The sequence below is a fragment of the Macadamia integrifolia genome, chromosome 8 (assembly GCF_013358625.1).
Source record: "Macadamia integrifolia cultivar HAES 741 chromosome 8, SCU_Mint_v3, whole genome shotgun sequence".
Classification (NCBI taxonomy): domain Eukaryota; kingdom Viridiplantae; phylum Streptophyta; class Magnoliopsida; order Proteales; family Proteaceae; genus Macadamia; species Macadamia integrifolia.
This window is the reverse complement of record NC_056564.1, coordinates 10380465-10396222: the sequence shown is the minus strand read 5'-3', so window position 1 is coordinate 10396222 and position 15758 is coordinate 10380465. Positions and strand designations below refer to the sequence as shown.

The 15758-nt window shown below is 39.6% G+C and overlaps 1 protein-coding gene, 1 non-coding gene and 2 pseudogenes across 2 annotated transcripts; 3 read left to right on the top strand and 1 right to left on the bottom strand.

The window, feature by feature from the left end:
- The first annotated feature begins 57 nt into the window (after positions 1-57).
- On the top strand, positions 58-129 carry TRNAP-UGG. Its single transcript has one exon. It is a non-coding gene; the product is annotated as a tRNA-Pro (tRNA).
- Positions 130-835: 706 nt separating this feature from the next.
- On the bottom strand, positions 836-1643 carry LOC122086075 (copper transporter 1-like). The gene has a single exon (XM_042654772.1). It carries the CDS (start codon positions 1501-1503, stop codon positions 1042-1044), a length of 462 nt encoding a protein of 153 aa, XP_042510706.1. The 5' UTR covers positions 1504-1643; the 3' UTR covers positions 836-1041.
- A 7221-nt stretch (positions 1644-8864) lies between these two features.
- Positions 8865-11348, top strand: LOC122085676 (annotated as a pseudogene).
- A 1004-nt stretch (positions 11349-12352) lies between these two features.
- LOC122086700 overlaps positions 12353-15758 on the top strand; it is a 29240-nt pseudogene continuing 25834 nt past the window's right edge.

The window sequence follows — 15758 nt, the reverse complement described above, 5'->3', positions numbered from 1 at the left end:
AAAGATGTTTAAATCATAGAATTTTAATAATTAATACAATTTTCTTGCAATATACGAGGGCGTTTGGTCTAGTGGTATGATTCTTGCTTTGGGTGCAAGAGGTCGCGAGTTCGATTCTCGCAACGCCCCCTTTTTTTGATATCTTTCCTCCTATCCTACTGAGGTCTGAGGGTATCCTTGTCTTTCCCTATGGACCAGTCGTCCCTTCCGTCGAAATTGACCGTCGGGAAATAATTAACAGATAAGGTCAGGAATTTGCCAAACGCTTATTGGAACGGAATTTGGAATTTGGAATTTGGAAAGTGGAATGGTCAAATGCGGTGAGGTGAATGGGATTGGAGAGGAGAGTTTCCACTTTCTACTGCGGTGGGGTTTCATCCGACCCAAGGAGAGGAAACCGTAGGTGGGGGCTGAAAGAAGGCACTGTGATACTTCTGTTGGTCCCACCAATCACTTATCCAAATGGGTTAATTTTGTCTACTACTAGAATTGGAAGCCGGGTGCTGATGCTGATCTGCTTTGGATATCACTCTCGTGAGTCGTGACTATGTGTCGTCCTCGTCCACCGTAGATTTTTTCGCATTCACAGTTCACACCTTAATTCTCAACACAAAATGAAATGGGGTTCGGTTGGTCCATTGTTCATGGCTCATTTCATTCCATCTCTTCTAATTCATTCTATTGGAACCAGAACAGAAACAAACCCTAACGGTGGGGTTTAGCTAATTGCTCGCTTCCTCACCCCCTCACTGATTGCCTCTCGTTACATCTTGTTCATATTAGAAAGATAGATTCATATCAGAGAAGGAAAAAAAATGGGGCAAAATGATAGATATGATCCAGTAACAAATCTATTGCAAACCTATGCTAATTTCGTAAATAAACTAATTTGCAGTATTCAGATTTTAATACAAACAAATCTATCGATCTGAAACAATAAAAAAGTACTAAAATCTTAAAAACCAGTTTCAGACAAATAGGGGAAGATTCTTTTCTGCTGGCTATCTTGGGGTTTTGGGAGAGTGGTTACCATCTATCTAATTAGCAGCTCATAGGAGGAAGATCGGGTTTCTCATACGAAGGGATCTGGTTGGGTCTAAAGACTCTGCTGGCGAAGAGCAAGAAGCCGAGGGCATGACCGGCGACGGCGGCTATGAAGACACCCAGATTGAAGGACATGACAGCAAGCATAACCAGATAGGCGAGTCCCATACGGACGGCGTGCATGAGCGTCTGCAACAACCCTGCCACAAAATTGTTGTTCCTCGATTTGATAAAATGGGAATGGGAGAGCCACTCCACCAGCACCGCTAGCACGAAAACGACAATCAGGGAAAGCACGTACATGCCTGTACGGGTACCTGGCCATCCGGAGAAGAGAATCTCGGCGTTCTTACCCCAGAAGAAGGTCATGTGCATCGTCATCTTGTGGTTTTCCATGCCGCCGGTGCCGTTGGAAGCCATATCAGCCGGGGGTGGCATCACTCCACCTTCATACTCCATGTCCTCTGCTTCTTCAAGGGCTTCGCTTCGGGAGGAAATGGGATTAAAGATTTGCAGAGGAGGTGAAGGAGAGAGGAAGGGCACATTGATATCAGATGTACGGTTTACTTAATGGTGAGCCAAGGGGGATGGTGGGTGCGTGGGGCAGAGGCTCGGCTGGACTTGTACGACCCACATAGAGAGTTTTGTCAGTTTTGGAATGCGAGTCTGTTGTACGTCACTATCGAATCGGAAACTTCCTTCGAAAATATCGGGTATTTGGTTCAAAGCAAAAGCTAATCCTGCTTTTAGGCCTTCTCTTACTTTTATTTCGTGTGGCTGACGCTTATTCGCTTATGTTTTGAAAATTTTGATCCGACCTACGGGATCCGCTTTTTGGTTGATTCCATTTTTATGTTTTTTTTTTTTTTTTTTTTTAAATAGGAATTCCATTTTTCAAGTTCAAACTTCAAACCCTAATCCTAATCCTAATTCTAATTCTAATTCTAATTCTTAAGATGAGATAAACTTTTGTTTTGGTAAATAAATGGAATAAATCTTTTTTTCTTTCTCTTAAACAGATGGAATGAACTTTAGAGATGAGTTTTCAAGTTTTTTTTTTTTTTTTTTTTTTTTTGTGATATGAGTTTTCAAATTCAATAATTGGTAGTTAGACACTTGGGTTTTTGCTTAATTTCAGGAATGGTTATTGATTTGACCATCTTATCCATCTTAAAAATTAGTAGTAGTTTAGTAGGTAATAATAAATGTAGCTAAGTGGGCATCTATTGCTGGCCCTTATGGTTCTTATCTCCCTTCTTCTTCTTCTTTATTGATTTTTCTTTTATTAATATTTTGAATAGAATTTATAGATGATCTAGTCCAAATGTGGATCTTGAACAATTAAAAGAAAATTGAAATAAAATTTGAGACTAAATTATTAATTCACCATAGCCATCTGGACCACTACGGGAGGGGGGTGGGGTCTCTTGGGATCTGACTCCCCTCTTTATCAATGATCACCTAAGTTGATTCATAGTTATTCGGACGATCATCACGTGTTTAAGCAATGATCTGACGACACCTAATAAAGCATGACAAATAAGATATCATGGGAGTACGAAAAACAGAGATGTTAAACACTGTTAGATCGCCACTTGAAGATCGCCACTTAAACATGTGGCGGTCGTCCAAATAGCCGCTCTCTTGAGCCTTTGGTTACGTGATGATGCTCAGCATGTGGAAGAGAAAATTTTTCCTTAATTTTTATTTTTTATTTTTATGGTGGAGTAGGTAAAAAGATAGAATAAAATTCAGTGCACCCTGTTTATGAACCTTCAATAGGTCTTCTTCGGTTCCTTTTCCATTTCCCATTTTCCAAGTCGTTCTGCCATTTTTCCAAATAACGGACGGGCGACGGCATGCGGTCTACGGTGGAAATGGGAAAGGTCTTCCAAGACTAACATATGCTAAAACAACCTAGTCTTTATTTTGTAAAAATAGTTTAGAAAAATTACATGATTACTTATTTTTGGGTTTTTCTTTACAAAATTATTCATAAAAAGTTTTAGCTAACAAAAATACCTAAAATTAGGTTTGAGTTCACGAAACTACGCACCCAAAGTTTTAGTTAACAAAAATACCCAAAGTCAGGTTCGGGTTTACAAAACTACCCAAAATAATGATTCTTCATCTTTCACATATAATCATGTATTTTTTTATTACTAAACTTTGAGTGGGTAGTTTTGTAAACCCTAACTTAATTTTGGGTATTTTTGTTAACTTGAACTTTAAGTGGGTAATTTTGTAAAGGAAAACATAATTTTGGGTATTTTTGTTAACTGAAACCTTTGGTTGGTAATTTTGTAAAGGGAAACCTAGAAGTGGGTAATCATGTAATTTTCCCAAAAAGTTTTCGGCAGATTGTGAAGGGTACACTTGCGGACTAGCAATGAATCCAGATGCAGTGTTCTTAGTCGTTAGATCTTTATTGTCGTCATCCTGGAGGATTTTTTTGCACTATCAACCCCTTGCCTCTCTCACACCATCCTCACATGAAATGTTTTTTCTATTTTTAATCACGAAACCGTTTTGTCTGTCTCTCCTTATTGGTAAGCTTCCTTGTGCGGATGCTCAATAACCAAGGTTTTAGCAATTGGGTTTGCCAGGCCTATCATATCGGCCTTGATTGATATCAATAATACAGGATGTTGGTCGACCAGTACAATACAAATGTGTGATTCTAATGAAAAACAGTATTTTGATTCAAGAGGAAATTACACTCTCCTACCCTGAGGTTTGATTGATATCAATCTCCTCCTCTCTACTTTGAAACCTATCAGCACCCTCCCTGAATTTTCAAGATACTTATTTTCGTCCCATAAACTTGAGTATCATTGTTAGGTGATGATATCAGCCTAACACAAACATTCTAATACCCATATTGCCGTTATATTTTATGAGATTCTTGAAACACCATCCCCTTATGTTTTTGGGTTTGTGAAGCAAGAGATTGAAATTCTTCTTCAATTGATCGATGTGAATGAAAGGAGGGTTCGAGAGAGTTTCTGTTCTTGTGCCTCACTTTTTTTTTTTTTTTTTTTGCTAACAAAAGGTATCCAGGCCTTCGGCCTGATTAGTCCTTTAGGTCCATATTGACCCTACAATAGTATGGACCGGGTCATACCGGGGTTGAATGAAAACCATTCAACTTTTACTGAAAGTAGTAAAGAGCACTAAACACCCCTGTGTGAGTGGCCCAAGGTGTACCTAATGGGAGTCGAACTTAAAACATCTGAATTTACAGCTCGTACCAAGTTTGAGAGAATTTCTGGTCTTGCACCTCACCTAAAAGCATGGTTTTAAGTATCGGTGCGTATCGTGCCGTATCGGCCGATACGTATCCGTATCGGTAGGCATTGGCACGATACATACCGATACGTATCATGAAAATTTTAAAACCCTTATGTATCGATACGTATCCTACGATACACACCGATACGCACCGATACTCACCGATACACCACCGATACGCACCGATGCTCACCGATACGTACCGATACTCTATGAAAAATTCAAAATTGAAGTGAAATGTACGTTTCGATATGTATCGGTACGTATCGGTATGTATCGATATGTATCGGTGCGTATCGGTATGTATCGACCGATACACACCGATACGTACCGATACGGTCATAAAATGGCCAAAATGGGTAATTTTTTAGAAAAACATAATTTTTTGAGGTGTTTTTATTCCAAAGTTGCTGCCAACCATTTTTCTCTCTAACTAAAGTGGAAATCAAGGTTGGTAACAAGGACAATTACAAACCTTGGATTCTTAGTACGATACTCTCAATTTACTGTTTATGCATAATACATGTTATATATAACTTTTTTTAACTATTTTTTTTTATGCAAATGTGTATAAAAAAGTGTTTCCTATCCATTTATGTGCGTATCTTTAGCGTATCTTAGCGTATCTCCGATACGATACGATACGATACGATACCCTCCGATACGTATCTTAATTTTAGCAGACCGATACCGATACTTTAATCCTTGCCTAAAAGCATAAGAGAGAAGAAGGAAGATCAGTACGAATCACCTGAATTTCTTGTTGTGCTGAGGAGGGATTTTCATGATCTGACTTTGCTGCTTCTTTCTCTTGTCTTGCTTTCCAGTTTGCGTTTATTTTGATTCATATTTGAGTTTCAATCCAAGTTGAGGCATCAACGAATCAAGTCGCTGACCAGCAGGTGCCTGTTTATAATCTTCCTCTAAAGATCCTTTGCCATGTGATTAACGTCCAATTAAAGGTATTGCGGCGTCATCGTCGTTTATTTAAAGGTTACTACATAATCCTTTGTCGTGTGAGTTGGGGTTTTGTTAGTATTTCTAAAGGAATGTTCGTTTTCTTTTCATTCTTTTAGGCCCTTAACATTCTCTTTACCTTTTTCTTTCTCCCCCTCTTTTCTCTTTGCCTGCACTTTCAGCAATACATGGGCTTTATTCGCTTTTTGTCTCCACCATTGCAATCGTAGCAGGCGTTCCAGCCTTACCCTATTCCTTCTTCCCTTTCTTTATCAAAATCTGGGCTTCCAGATCATGTGCCGAACCTGACACCGATGAAGTGTTCGGAAAGCAAATGTATGCCTCATATCAGGGTTTTCTATTTCTGTTTTGTTTATTTCTCTTTAGGTCATAAAATGTAGAAATATGGTCAGTTTATTCATTATTAGGAAGATGAGAACTCTGTTGAGGAGTCGCTGCCCCTTCCTCCTCCACATCCTCATGTACACTCGTGTTACAAGGCCTTGGCTTCACCTTTGCCTCACTCAGGCCGCGGCTGCCTTAGTCGTCGTTGCCTCACTCAGTTGCCGTTCCGTTAGTTGCCGACTTGCCGCTGCCTCATTCAGGTCACGGATGCCTCAGCCGCTGCTGCTTCACTCAGGTCGTCACGCGCAGTTCTCTCCTAATCCCTAAATTCGATGGAATAGACTAGTTTTTGGGTTTTAGAGATGATAAGGGTATTATTGTCTTTTAATATATTAGATTCGGTGTTTGAAATCTGTTGAGGTTAACTTTGTCTTTTTATTTCACCCTTTAACATGGCTGAAAAAAATTGAGACAGAAGTGAGCATCTTGAAAGTTCAGGGGAAGATAATGATAGGTTTCAAAATAAAGGGGAGGAGATTGATATTAAGTCAAACTTCAGGGGAGGGGAGTGTAATTTCCTCTTGATTCAATAATAGACCAATAGAATTGATACAATTGATCCATATCAATATCGGTATCGATTTTGTTGGCAATTGATATTGGTCGTCATACCATTGGTAATTTATACCGGTTCCAATACCATGAAACATCTCATTAAATTCTTATTTTATGTTTTATTAAGGAAAAAAAAAAAAACTCAAAATCAATTTATGTTTTTTCACTTAAAATAAAGATGGATAGTACAAAACTATCCAAAATATTTTGTCACTTCCTCAACATTTTACATCATTTTTGACAATTTTGCCGTTCTCGTACCCATCTCTCTTTGGTATCATTTTTCTTTTTGAGTTTTATCTGTTTAACACAAATCATTAATGAAAACCATTTTTTATCAAATCCTAAAAATGATTTGGTAACTACTTGATAAAAATTATTTTTTTTTGTGAAAAATAGTTTGGTATACCTATGAGAAAAATAGTTTTTTGAAAAATTGGTAAAGAGATGTTCCCTTCACCCATCTTTCTTATAACTCTCTTTCCACTTTAGACTGAAGAAGAGAGGGTAAGGGGGTCGAATTTCTAATTACAAATCAAATGACTACTCTATCCCTCTATATTACAACTTTAAGTATGTATTCATTAAAATTTGCGTAAAAATAACTAAGAATCAATTTTCGCCAAAACACATAAATGACTCTTGATCTCTTTTTAGTTTTTGTGTTTTATCAATATTTTTTTTTAAATAGAAACAAGTTTTATAAATGATATCAAATGCAACCAAAACCGTGTTTGTGAATAAAAATAAAAAAGAAAAATACCACTCAAACTCTCTTTACTTCTTTGCACCTCAAATGTCACAGCCTCCAATGCTTTCCTATGAGTTTCCGACGATGACCTTACCAGATACGGAGAAGAAGAAGACAACGAATTGGATGAATTGGGTGAGGAACAACCTATATCTTCTGTATCAAGGGGGCAAGACGGACAAAGACCTGAACACTGGCAATTAAATTAGAGTTTCCTTTTGTGGGAGTTGGTGCCGGAGTCTCCGAACAAACCGAGATTTCTGCAGAGTGGGCAGGTAGAGAGAGATTCGAACCACATGTCGGTTCAATCGATGTGGAAACTGTGGTTGCATTTAGTGGGGAGACGAGTAATACGGCCCTTCTCGTCCTCTTCAAAATCCGACAAGTAGACCGCACTTTCTACCAGTCGACCGCCATCATAATCACCATGGGTGGTGGAGGAATAGACGAAGGCTGGGAGGGACCACGAGAGAGAACAAAGACGACTTTGGCAGAGGTGATAGAAGAGACTTATCCTGGTCTCATTGTCAACCTTAACAAGTGTTCAATCACCTTGCTGAGGAGGTTGCCTTTTGTTAACTAATTTTATTCTTTTTTTATTTTCTCTGTTTGTGGAGAATTTAAAATTATTCTATTTTTTTAATTTCCAGAATTTGAGATTAGTTAATCAATTGAAACAATCTTCCACGTTTCCTTTACACTCCCTCTCTCTCTCTGGAGTGCCCTCTTCAACGGTGGAATTGGTTGCTCTCTCTCTCCTTTGTCAACGACTCAATTCCTTTGTTAGTATCGGCTTCCGTTCTTTCCCATCTTTGTACCTATTCAAGCGCCTACTATTGTCATAGTGGGTTGAGATAGAAAGCTATAGTGAGGAAGATCATTATTCAATTATGAGATTATTGATGAGGAAAGCAAAGAGAAAAGAGCAAAGTGGAAAACATTTGAATCGGTTTACTACCCAACATCAAATTCCTGATATAGGGGAAAAAAAATAAGATTAAAAAAAAAAAAAAAGTAATTTCAAATTTTCCACAAACAAGAGGGATGAAAAAAAGATTAAAAAAAATAAAATAATTAGTTAAGGGAAGAGAACCTCTTCCATAAGGAAATTGGACACTTGCTCCTACCAGAAGATGATCCGTTCTTGCGACAGAAGGCTTGAGAAAGGGCGGTGGGGGTGGGTTCATAGCTAAGTAGTTGCAATACAATCTCTCAACCAAAGAAATGATATCTCAAAGGTTATTTTGGAATATATAAGAACTTAGGAAGGTATTTGTGAACCAAAGGATATAAATTATTTCATTTCTTTGGTTACGAGTCCGGGTAACAGTCAAATTTTTTCCAAGAAGACTCATAAAAGGAGAAGATGAAGGAATTAGTGAATCCCATTTGTTGTTGGTTAAGAAAAAAAAGGTTTAGGAGCAAGAGGCTGCCAGTTATTTTCCTGGTGCAGGAGAAGATCCGAATTCCATTTCTTTGACTACAAGTCCTCATAACAGGAAAGATCCTGCAATCCAAGTAGCAAAAAATTTTCATGCATTAAAAACTATCTAGAATTTACTCACCTCCATTAAAAATTACCACTCTTCGTCTGTTTTCCTTCTATATACACATATGCCTCCAAATTCACTTTTAATTTGACTATATTCTAATAGGGGCATCATTTTTTATGTCAAGGAAGTAGTGGGAATCTAGCTCAGCTAGGATTAAATATATCTAGATGATACCAACTGGCAACTGGGAATCTTATACAGTTCACTGCTGGTAGCTTAGGATTATATATATTTCGATGATACCAACTTCCAAGCGATCTATATCTAGATATTTCAGCTGTAAAACGCAGACTGAAGTGAAAAGAGTCAGAAGAAACCCCCCAAAGATCGAATCAGATGGAGCAGAAGGGAAGAGGAGTTCGATTGGTTCTATTTCCATGCCCATTTCAGGGCCACATAAACCCCATGCTTCAACTAGCCTCCATTCTCCACTCCAAGGGCTTCTCTATCACCATCGTCCACACTCACTTCAACTCTCCCAACTCCACCAATTACCCTCACTTCACCTTCATTCCCATACCCGACGGGATATCGGATATCCAAGCCTCGACTTTAGATGTTTTTTCAATTCTCTCAGTCCTCAACGTCAACTGTGAAGTTCCTCTACGGGATTGCTTGGTTCGGTTGTTATCTCATACTAATACTACTACTAGTGCTACAGAAGTAGAGCGTATTCCTTGTCTCATCTCAGATCCTGTCATGCTCTTCACCCAAGGTGTCGCCGACAGTCTAAAGCTTCCTAGGCTTGTGTTACGGACCACCAGCGCCGCATCCTTCCTCTCCTTCGCTGCCTTTCCAGTTTTGAGGCTGAAAGGTTACCTTCTTATATCAGGTTTGCATTATAACTTTATTTATTAAGATTGGAGAAAGTTTTCCTTCACCTGGGTGAACTTGAGGAAAAGGGTTCTGTTTGACATAACCACATTTGAAATGCCCGTCACCGTGATAATGTTGTTTATATATAACACAAACTGGTGGTCAGTCGATTAGCATATAAGGGTATTTTTTTATAATTAAAATAAGGAAAAGGCCGGGTTTGCTTGAGGTATGCTTAAATTTATGTCAATCTCTCCTCTTCCACTTGGAGAAGTCTCCTATGATCCAAATCCTTCTTCCTATTGTTTGAGCTACTAGCTCTAGAAAAACTGAGAGCATATCTAACCTTTTCCCATTAAAATTTTAGTCATAATGATTTTATTTTTTTGTAAAAAAAAAAAAAAAAGATTTTGTCTTATATGCAATGCTCTCTTGTTAAATTCATGCCATATATATATATATATATATATAAGATGATGGAGAAACGCAACCCTAAAAACAATGCAAAAAGTGATGGAAAAATAAAAACAAACTATACACAGATTTACGAGATTCGGCAAAACTGTCTACGTCCTTGGTGAGATGAGATCCGACTTCACTATCGATGAAGAATAGAGTTTACAATGCTCTTCCTCACCTCTCAGAATTACTTACAAAGAAAGTAAACCTCGTTACAAACACATGGCAAAAAATGTTAATACCAGAAAATACAAAATTACCCTCGATAAACGAGTCCCAAATAAATAATTCATGAGGGGGGTTGCACCAATGCTCCCATGGATTAAATTGTGATGAAATACAAAACATCATAGACCAACAGATGATACCTTAGTAGTAGTTGAAATACTCGTGTGATCACTTTTTGGTTTTGCGACTCAATGTTTATACATTTCAATACAATAGGATTTGAATTATAACAAAATCATTTGGAATGATAAGGAGATATAGATGTGCTAACTTACCCTGCTCTGATAATTAATGAACATTTTTTTTAAGCTTTACTTGTATGTAAATTAATTATGCTTCATTTTGCTTGTCAGATTCTGAATTGGAGACGCCATTATCGGAGCTTCCACCTCTAAAAGTGAAGGATCTGACCGTGCCCAACAAGTATGACTTAGAGATGTTCAACCAATTTCTGGTTAGGATAGCCAATAATGTGAAGGACTCGTCTGGAGTCATTACAAACACCTTCGATCACCTTGAAGAATCGGCATTGGCAACATTTAGTCAAAAAATTCCAATCCCGATTTTCACAATAAGGCCCCTTCCCTAAACTCTTCCCAGCTTCTTCCAGTAGCTTATTGTTCCAAGACCGAAGCTGTATCGCTTGGCTAGATACACAACCACCTAAGTCTGTAATCTACGTCAGCTTCGGCAGCCTAGCTAGCATGGATGAGGCTGAATTTTTGGAGATGGCCCGGGGGCTAGCCAACAGCAAGTGCCCCTTCTTGTGGGTGGTTCGACCCGGGTTGGTCCATGGCTTAGAACAAGCTGAACCATTGTGGCCTGGTGGGTTCCTAGAAACGATTAGTGGAAAGGGTTGCATTGTCAAATGGGCCCCCCAACAGGAATTGTTGGCTCATCCTGCAGTGGGAGGGTTTTGGACCCACAACGGTTGGAACTCAACCTTGGAGAGTATATGTGAAGGGGTGCCAATGCTGTGTCAGCCTAGTTCTGGAGACCAGAAGGTAATTGCGAGGTACGTGAGCCATGTGTGGAGGTTGGGGTTGCATCTGGAGAATAGGGTGGAGAGAGGGGAGATTGAGAAGACCATAAGAAGATTAATGGTTGAGAAAGAAGGAGAGGAGATGAGAGAGCGGGCTGCGTCTTTGAAGGAGAAGGCAGAAGTTTGCGTCAGGAAAGGAGGTTCTTCCTATGAGTCTCTAGAGCACTTGATCACCCTGATTTTGTCATTTTGAATACTTTTGTGGTCCACCTTGTCTCAGTTAATCCTTGGATTATGAACTTGTAAAATCAAATACTTTTCCTGCTCATCTATCTATGCAAGTCAAATTAATTCCTTAAATAATTAACCATAAACCCAGTTACCCAAACCTTCAAACTAGAGTAATACTTAATAATCTCTTGGTCTCCCTCATAGATTTTAGATAAGTCTCCCGATACCTTCCTGTAACTTTGATATGCTTTTTGCTAAAATTTGGTGGTGGGTTCCTTCCATTTTTATTCCAACTTTATTTTGGAAGATTACAATTACATGATCAATTACTATCTTCTCTTAAATACAGCCATGTCATAACTACTTTTACAAATAAAGTCTGATACGCTAACATATGTGTCTATCTCTTCCCTATTCATATAAAATAACCTCACTGCCTTCTAATATATGATACTATTTTACTGCATTTGATTGGTGTTTCCTTTTATGCAGTTTGTTCAAGAGAACCTTCTTCCTTTCATTTTATTTTAAGAAATAATAATGGTGTTTGGTCATGTGGCACTTGTGCCCAGAGACATGAGCGCACAAAATTACATGCCGCCACATGATTAGACAACGATCTCTTACTCTTTATTTTATTATATTCTTAAAATTTAAGTGCATAGCATCTCTAATGACCAGGAAAAAGCTAGGAGTTTCAACAAATTCGGATGAAATCGGTCTTAGGATCGGACTGAGCTAATATCGATTCTTTCCTATTTCTCAAATAGTGGCATGACCATTTACTCATTCGCCACATATTCAATTAAAGATATGACATATGACCTTTTGCTTTTATAAATGTCACATACTGCTCTTAAGAGCCAATGAAGGGCCATTTAGAAAACTAAACTGTATACATCCATAAACGTTCGGATACGTGTCATCCAGACTCAGTTTCACGGCTGGTAGCTGAGAGCTTAATATTAAATATCTGCTTCGCTGGTTCAGTGGAGTTAAGGTCGCGACTCTCAGTAGTGAAACTACTTAAAGACAAAGACTTCCGGGTGGGAAAGAAGAAAGGCGTATTGGTCAAATCGGATGGAGCAAAAGAGGAGAGGAGTTCGGTTGGTGCGATTCCCATGCCCATTGCAGGGGGCCACATAAACCTATGCTTCAACTAGCTTCCATTCTCTACTCTAAGGGCTTCTCCATCACCATCGTCCACACCCACTTCAACTCTCCCAACTCCTCAAATTACCCTAACTTCACCTTCATTCCAATACCCGATAGCATATCGGACGTCCAAGCCTCGACTTCAGATGTGGTTGCCCTTCTCTCACTCCTCAACGTCAACTGCGCAGTTCCATTTTGGGATTGCTTGGTTCGGTTGTTATCTGATTGTGTTACCAGTTCTGCAGAAGAAGAAGAAGAAGAGTCCATTCCTTGTCTCATCTCCGATGCTATAATGCACTTTACCCAAGGTGTTGCCGACAGCCTTAAGCTTCCGAGACTTGTGTTAAGGACCAGCAGCCTCGAATCCTTTCTTGCTTTGGCTGCCTTCCCAGTTCTGAGGAAGAAAGGTTACCTTCCCATATCAGGTTTGCATTTTAATTAGCTTCTCTCAAGATTTTTCAATTCGTTAATTCGTTTGCAAATTAAGCTTCGGTTTTGCTTGTGATATTCTCAACTGGAGATGCCAGTAATGGAGCTGCCACCTCTCAAAGTGAAGGATCTGCCTATGATCAATACCAATGACGTAGAGATGATGCACCAACTTGTGGGTAGCATGGTGAATCAAGTGAAGGCCTCATCTGGAGTGTTATGAGCCAAATAATAACAGAACGTTAGCTAGCTTCGAGGGTAGCTTTCCTCCTCGAAAAAGAGAGAGAGAGAGTGATTTTCTTCCTCCAATCCCTTACATATATACGCCCTCAATTACCTATACCCATCTGTCCTTAGCACTAACAGAATGCCTTCCTTTATGATCCTAACAGAATTGATTCCCTCATATCCACATCCTAACCATTTACAAGCAATCACCCAAGGCTGCAGGTCGTCTCCTTGTCGTTGTGATCGGCATGCGGTTTGTATGGACATAGCCAACGTGGGCGTGAGAATCTCTTCAGGTTTCTCATCACGCATGTGTAGAAACGCAACCCTAAAACGATGCAGAAGATAATGGAAAAACAAAACAAACAATGCACACGGATTTTACGAGGTTCGGCAAGGTTGCCTACGTCCCCGGTGAGATGAGATCCTGCTTCACTATCAATGGAGAATAGGGTTACAGCGCTCGTCCTCACACCTCTCAGTATTGCTTGCATTACAGAGAAAGAAACCCTCGCTACAAATATATAGCGAGAAAAAACCCTAATCCGAATTAAACTACAACTGCTACCATAATCCGGATTAAACTACAATTGCCCTCAAATAAAAAATTCGAGCGGGGGGCTGCGCCCCCTACACCCCCTGCTATGCAGGGGGGCCTCCTGCCCCCCTTGCAACCCCCACGGCCCGCTAACCGGCTAGCGGGACCGCCGTCCTGGCTGTCTAGGTGCTGCACCAGTACTCCCTGGATTAAACTGCGACGGAATACAAGACATCATACACCAACAATCTCCACCTTGGCTTGAATTCTGTCGAGCCTCTTGTAAAGATAACTTGTAGACGTCTTCATCATTGTACCTCATTAGAGGCACAAACCCACACCTATTTGGTGCGTCCCTCATCTTCAACAATGAGTAATATTAATCAAGTCCAAATAGGACTTGAACTTCTCTGTAGTAACTGGCTTTGTAAACATATCTGCAGGATTGAGATTTGTATGAATTTTTCTCAAGTGAATACTGCCTTCTGACACAAGCTCCCTGATCTTGTGAAATCTCACATCAATATGCTTTGTCCTTGCATGAAACACTTAATTCTTTACAAGATGTATGGCACTCTGACTATCACAATGTAACACTGCACCTCCTTGCTCCAACCCCAACTCACGAACTAGTCCAGCCAACCAAACTCCTTCCTTGGCAGCCTCAACTGCTGCCATGTACTCTGCCTCTGTAGTGGACAATGCAATTGTAGACTGAAGCATCGCCCTCCATGATATAGGTCCACCAGCCAATGTAAACACATACCCTGTAGTAGACCTCCTCTTATCTAAATCACCAGCATAGTCAGAATCAACATAACCTGCCAATTCTGTAGAACTTCCCTTGCCACTGAACATAACACCTATATCTTTAGTATTGCTCAAATATCTGAAGATCCACTTAATTGCATTTCAATGCTCCTTCCCTGGATTACTCATGTATCTGCTAACAACACTGACTGCATAAGACAAATCCGGCCTGTTACAAACCATAGTATACATGAGACTCCCAACTGCGCTAGCATAAGGGACTTGAGACATCTGCTCCACCTCCTCATGTGTTGTAGGGCATTCCCTTTCAGATAACTTGAAGTGGCCAGCTAACGGAGTGCTAACCGGCTTGGCCTTTTCCATATTGAAACGCTCTAGCACATTTTCAATATACCTCTTTTGAGTTACCTAAAGTTTACCTGCATTTCTATCTCTAAGGATTTCCATGCCAAGGATCTTCTTAGCAGCACCAAGATCATTCATCTCAAATTCAGCACTCAACAAAGACTTCAAAGAGACTATATCATGTTTGTTCTTTGCAGCAATGAGCATGTCATCAACATAAAGCATCAACAAAATAATGGAATTATCACTTGATACTTTATAATAAACACAACTATCATACTCACTTCTTGTGTAGCCAATCTTCATCATGTGAGAATCAAAGCGCTTGTACCACTGCCTAGGAGATTGCTTAAGGCCATAAAGCGACCTCTTAAGCAGACAAACATGGTCTTCCTTTCCCTGCACCTTGAAACCTTCAGGCTGCTCCATGTAAATCTGTTCCTCCAAGTCACCATGAAGAAATGCAGTTTTCACATCAAGTTGTTCAAGCTTTAAATCATACATGGGCACCAAAGTAAGTAGTACCCTGATCGAAGTGTGTTTCACCACCGGAGAAAATATTTCATTGTAGTCTATCCCCTCCTTCTGTGCATAGCCTTTGGCTACAAGTCTGGCCTTATACCTTTCACTCTCCTTCTCAGATGCTGCCTCTTTCTTACGAAAGACCCATTTACACCCAATGATTTTTCTTCCCTTGGGTTTTTCCACAATCTCCTAAGTCTTGTTCTTCTGTAGAGATTCCATTTCCTCCATCATAGTTATCATCCATTTATCATGCTGTGCATCACTCAAAGCATCATGGTAGGAAGATGGATCACTTGTACCTACAGTGAGGGCATAGGCAACCATATCCTCAAACCTGTATCTCATAAGTGCTTTGTGAGTACGCTTCCCTTTACCCTTTGCCACAGTATAGGGAACTTCTACTGCTTCATGTTGTCCTGATAAGTCACTTGATGATTCATTCTCTCCTGTTGTTTCTAACTCACCTAACTCCACCTGCACAGTAGAACCTTCTTT

Coding starts and splice junctions, on each gene's coding strand:
- LOC122086075 (XM_042654772.1), bottom strand. CDS start 1,503: ATGGAGTATGAAGGTGGAGTGATGCCACCCCCGGCTGATATGGCTTCC.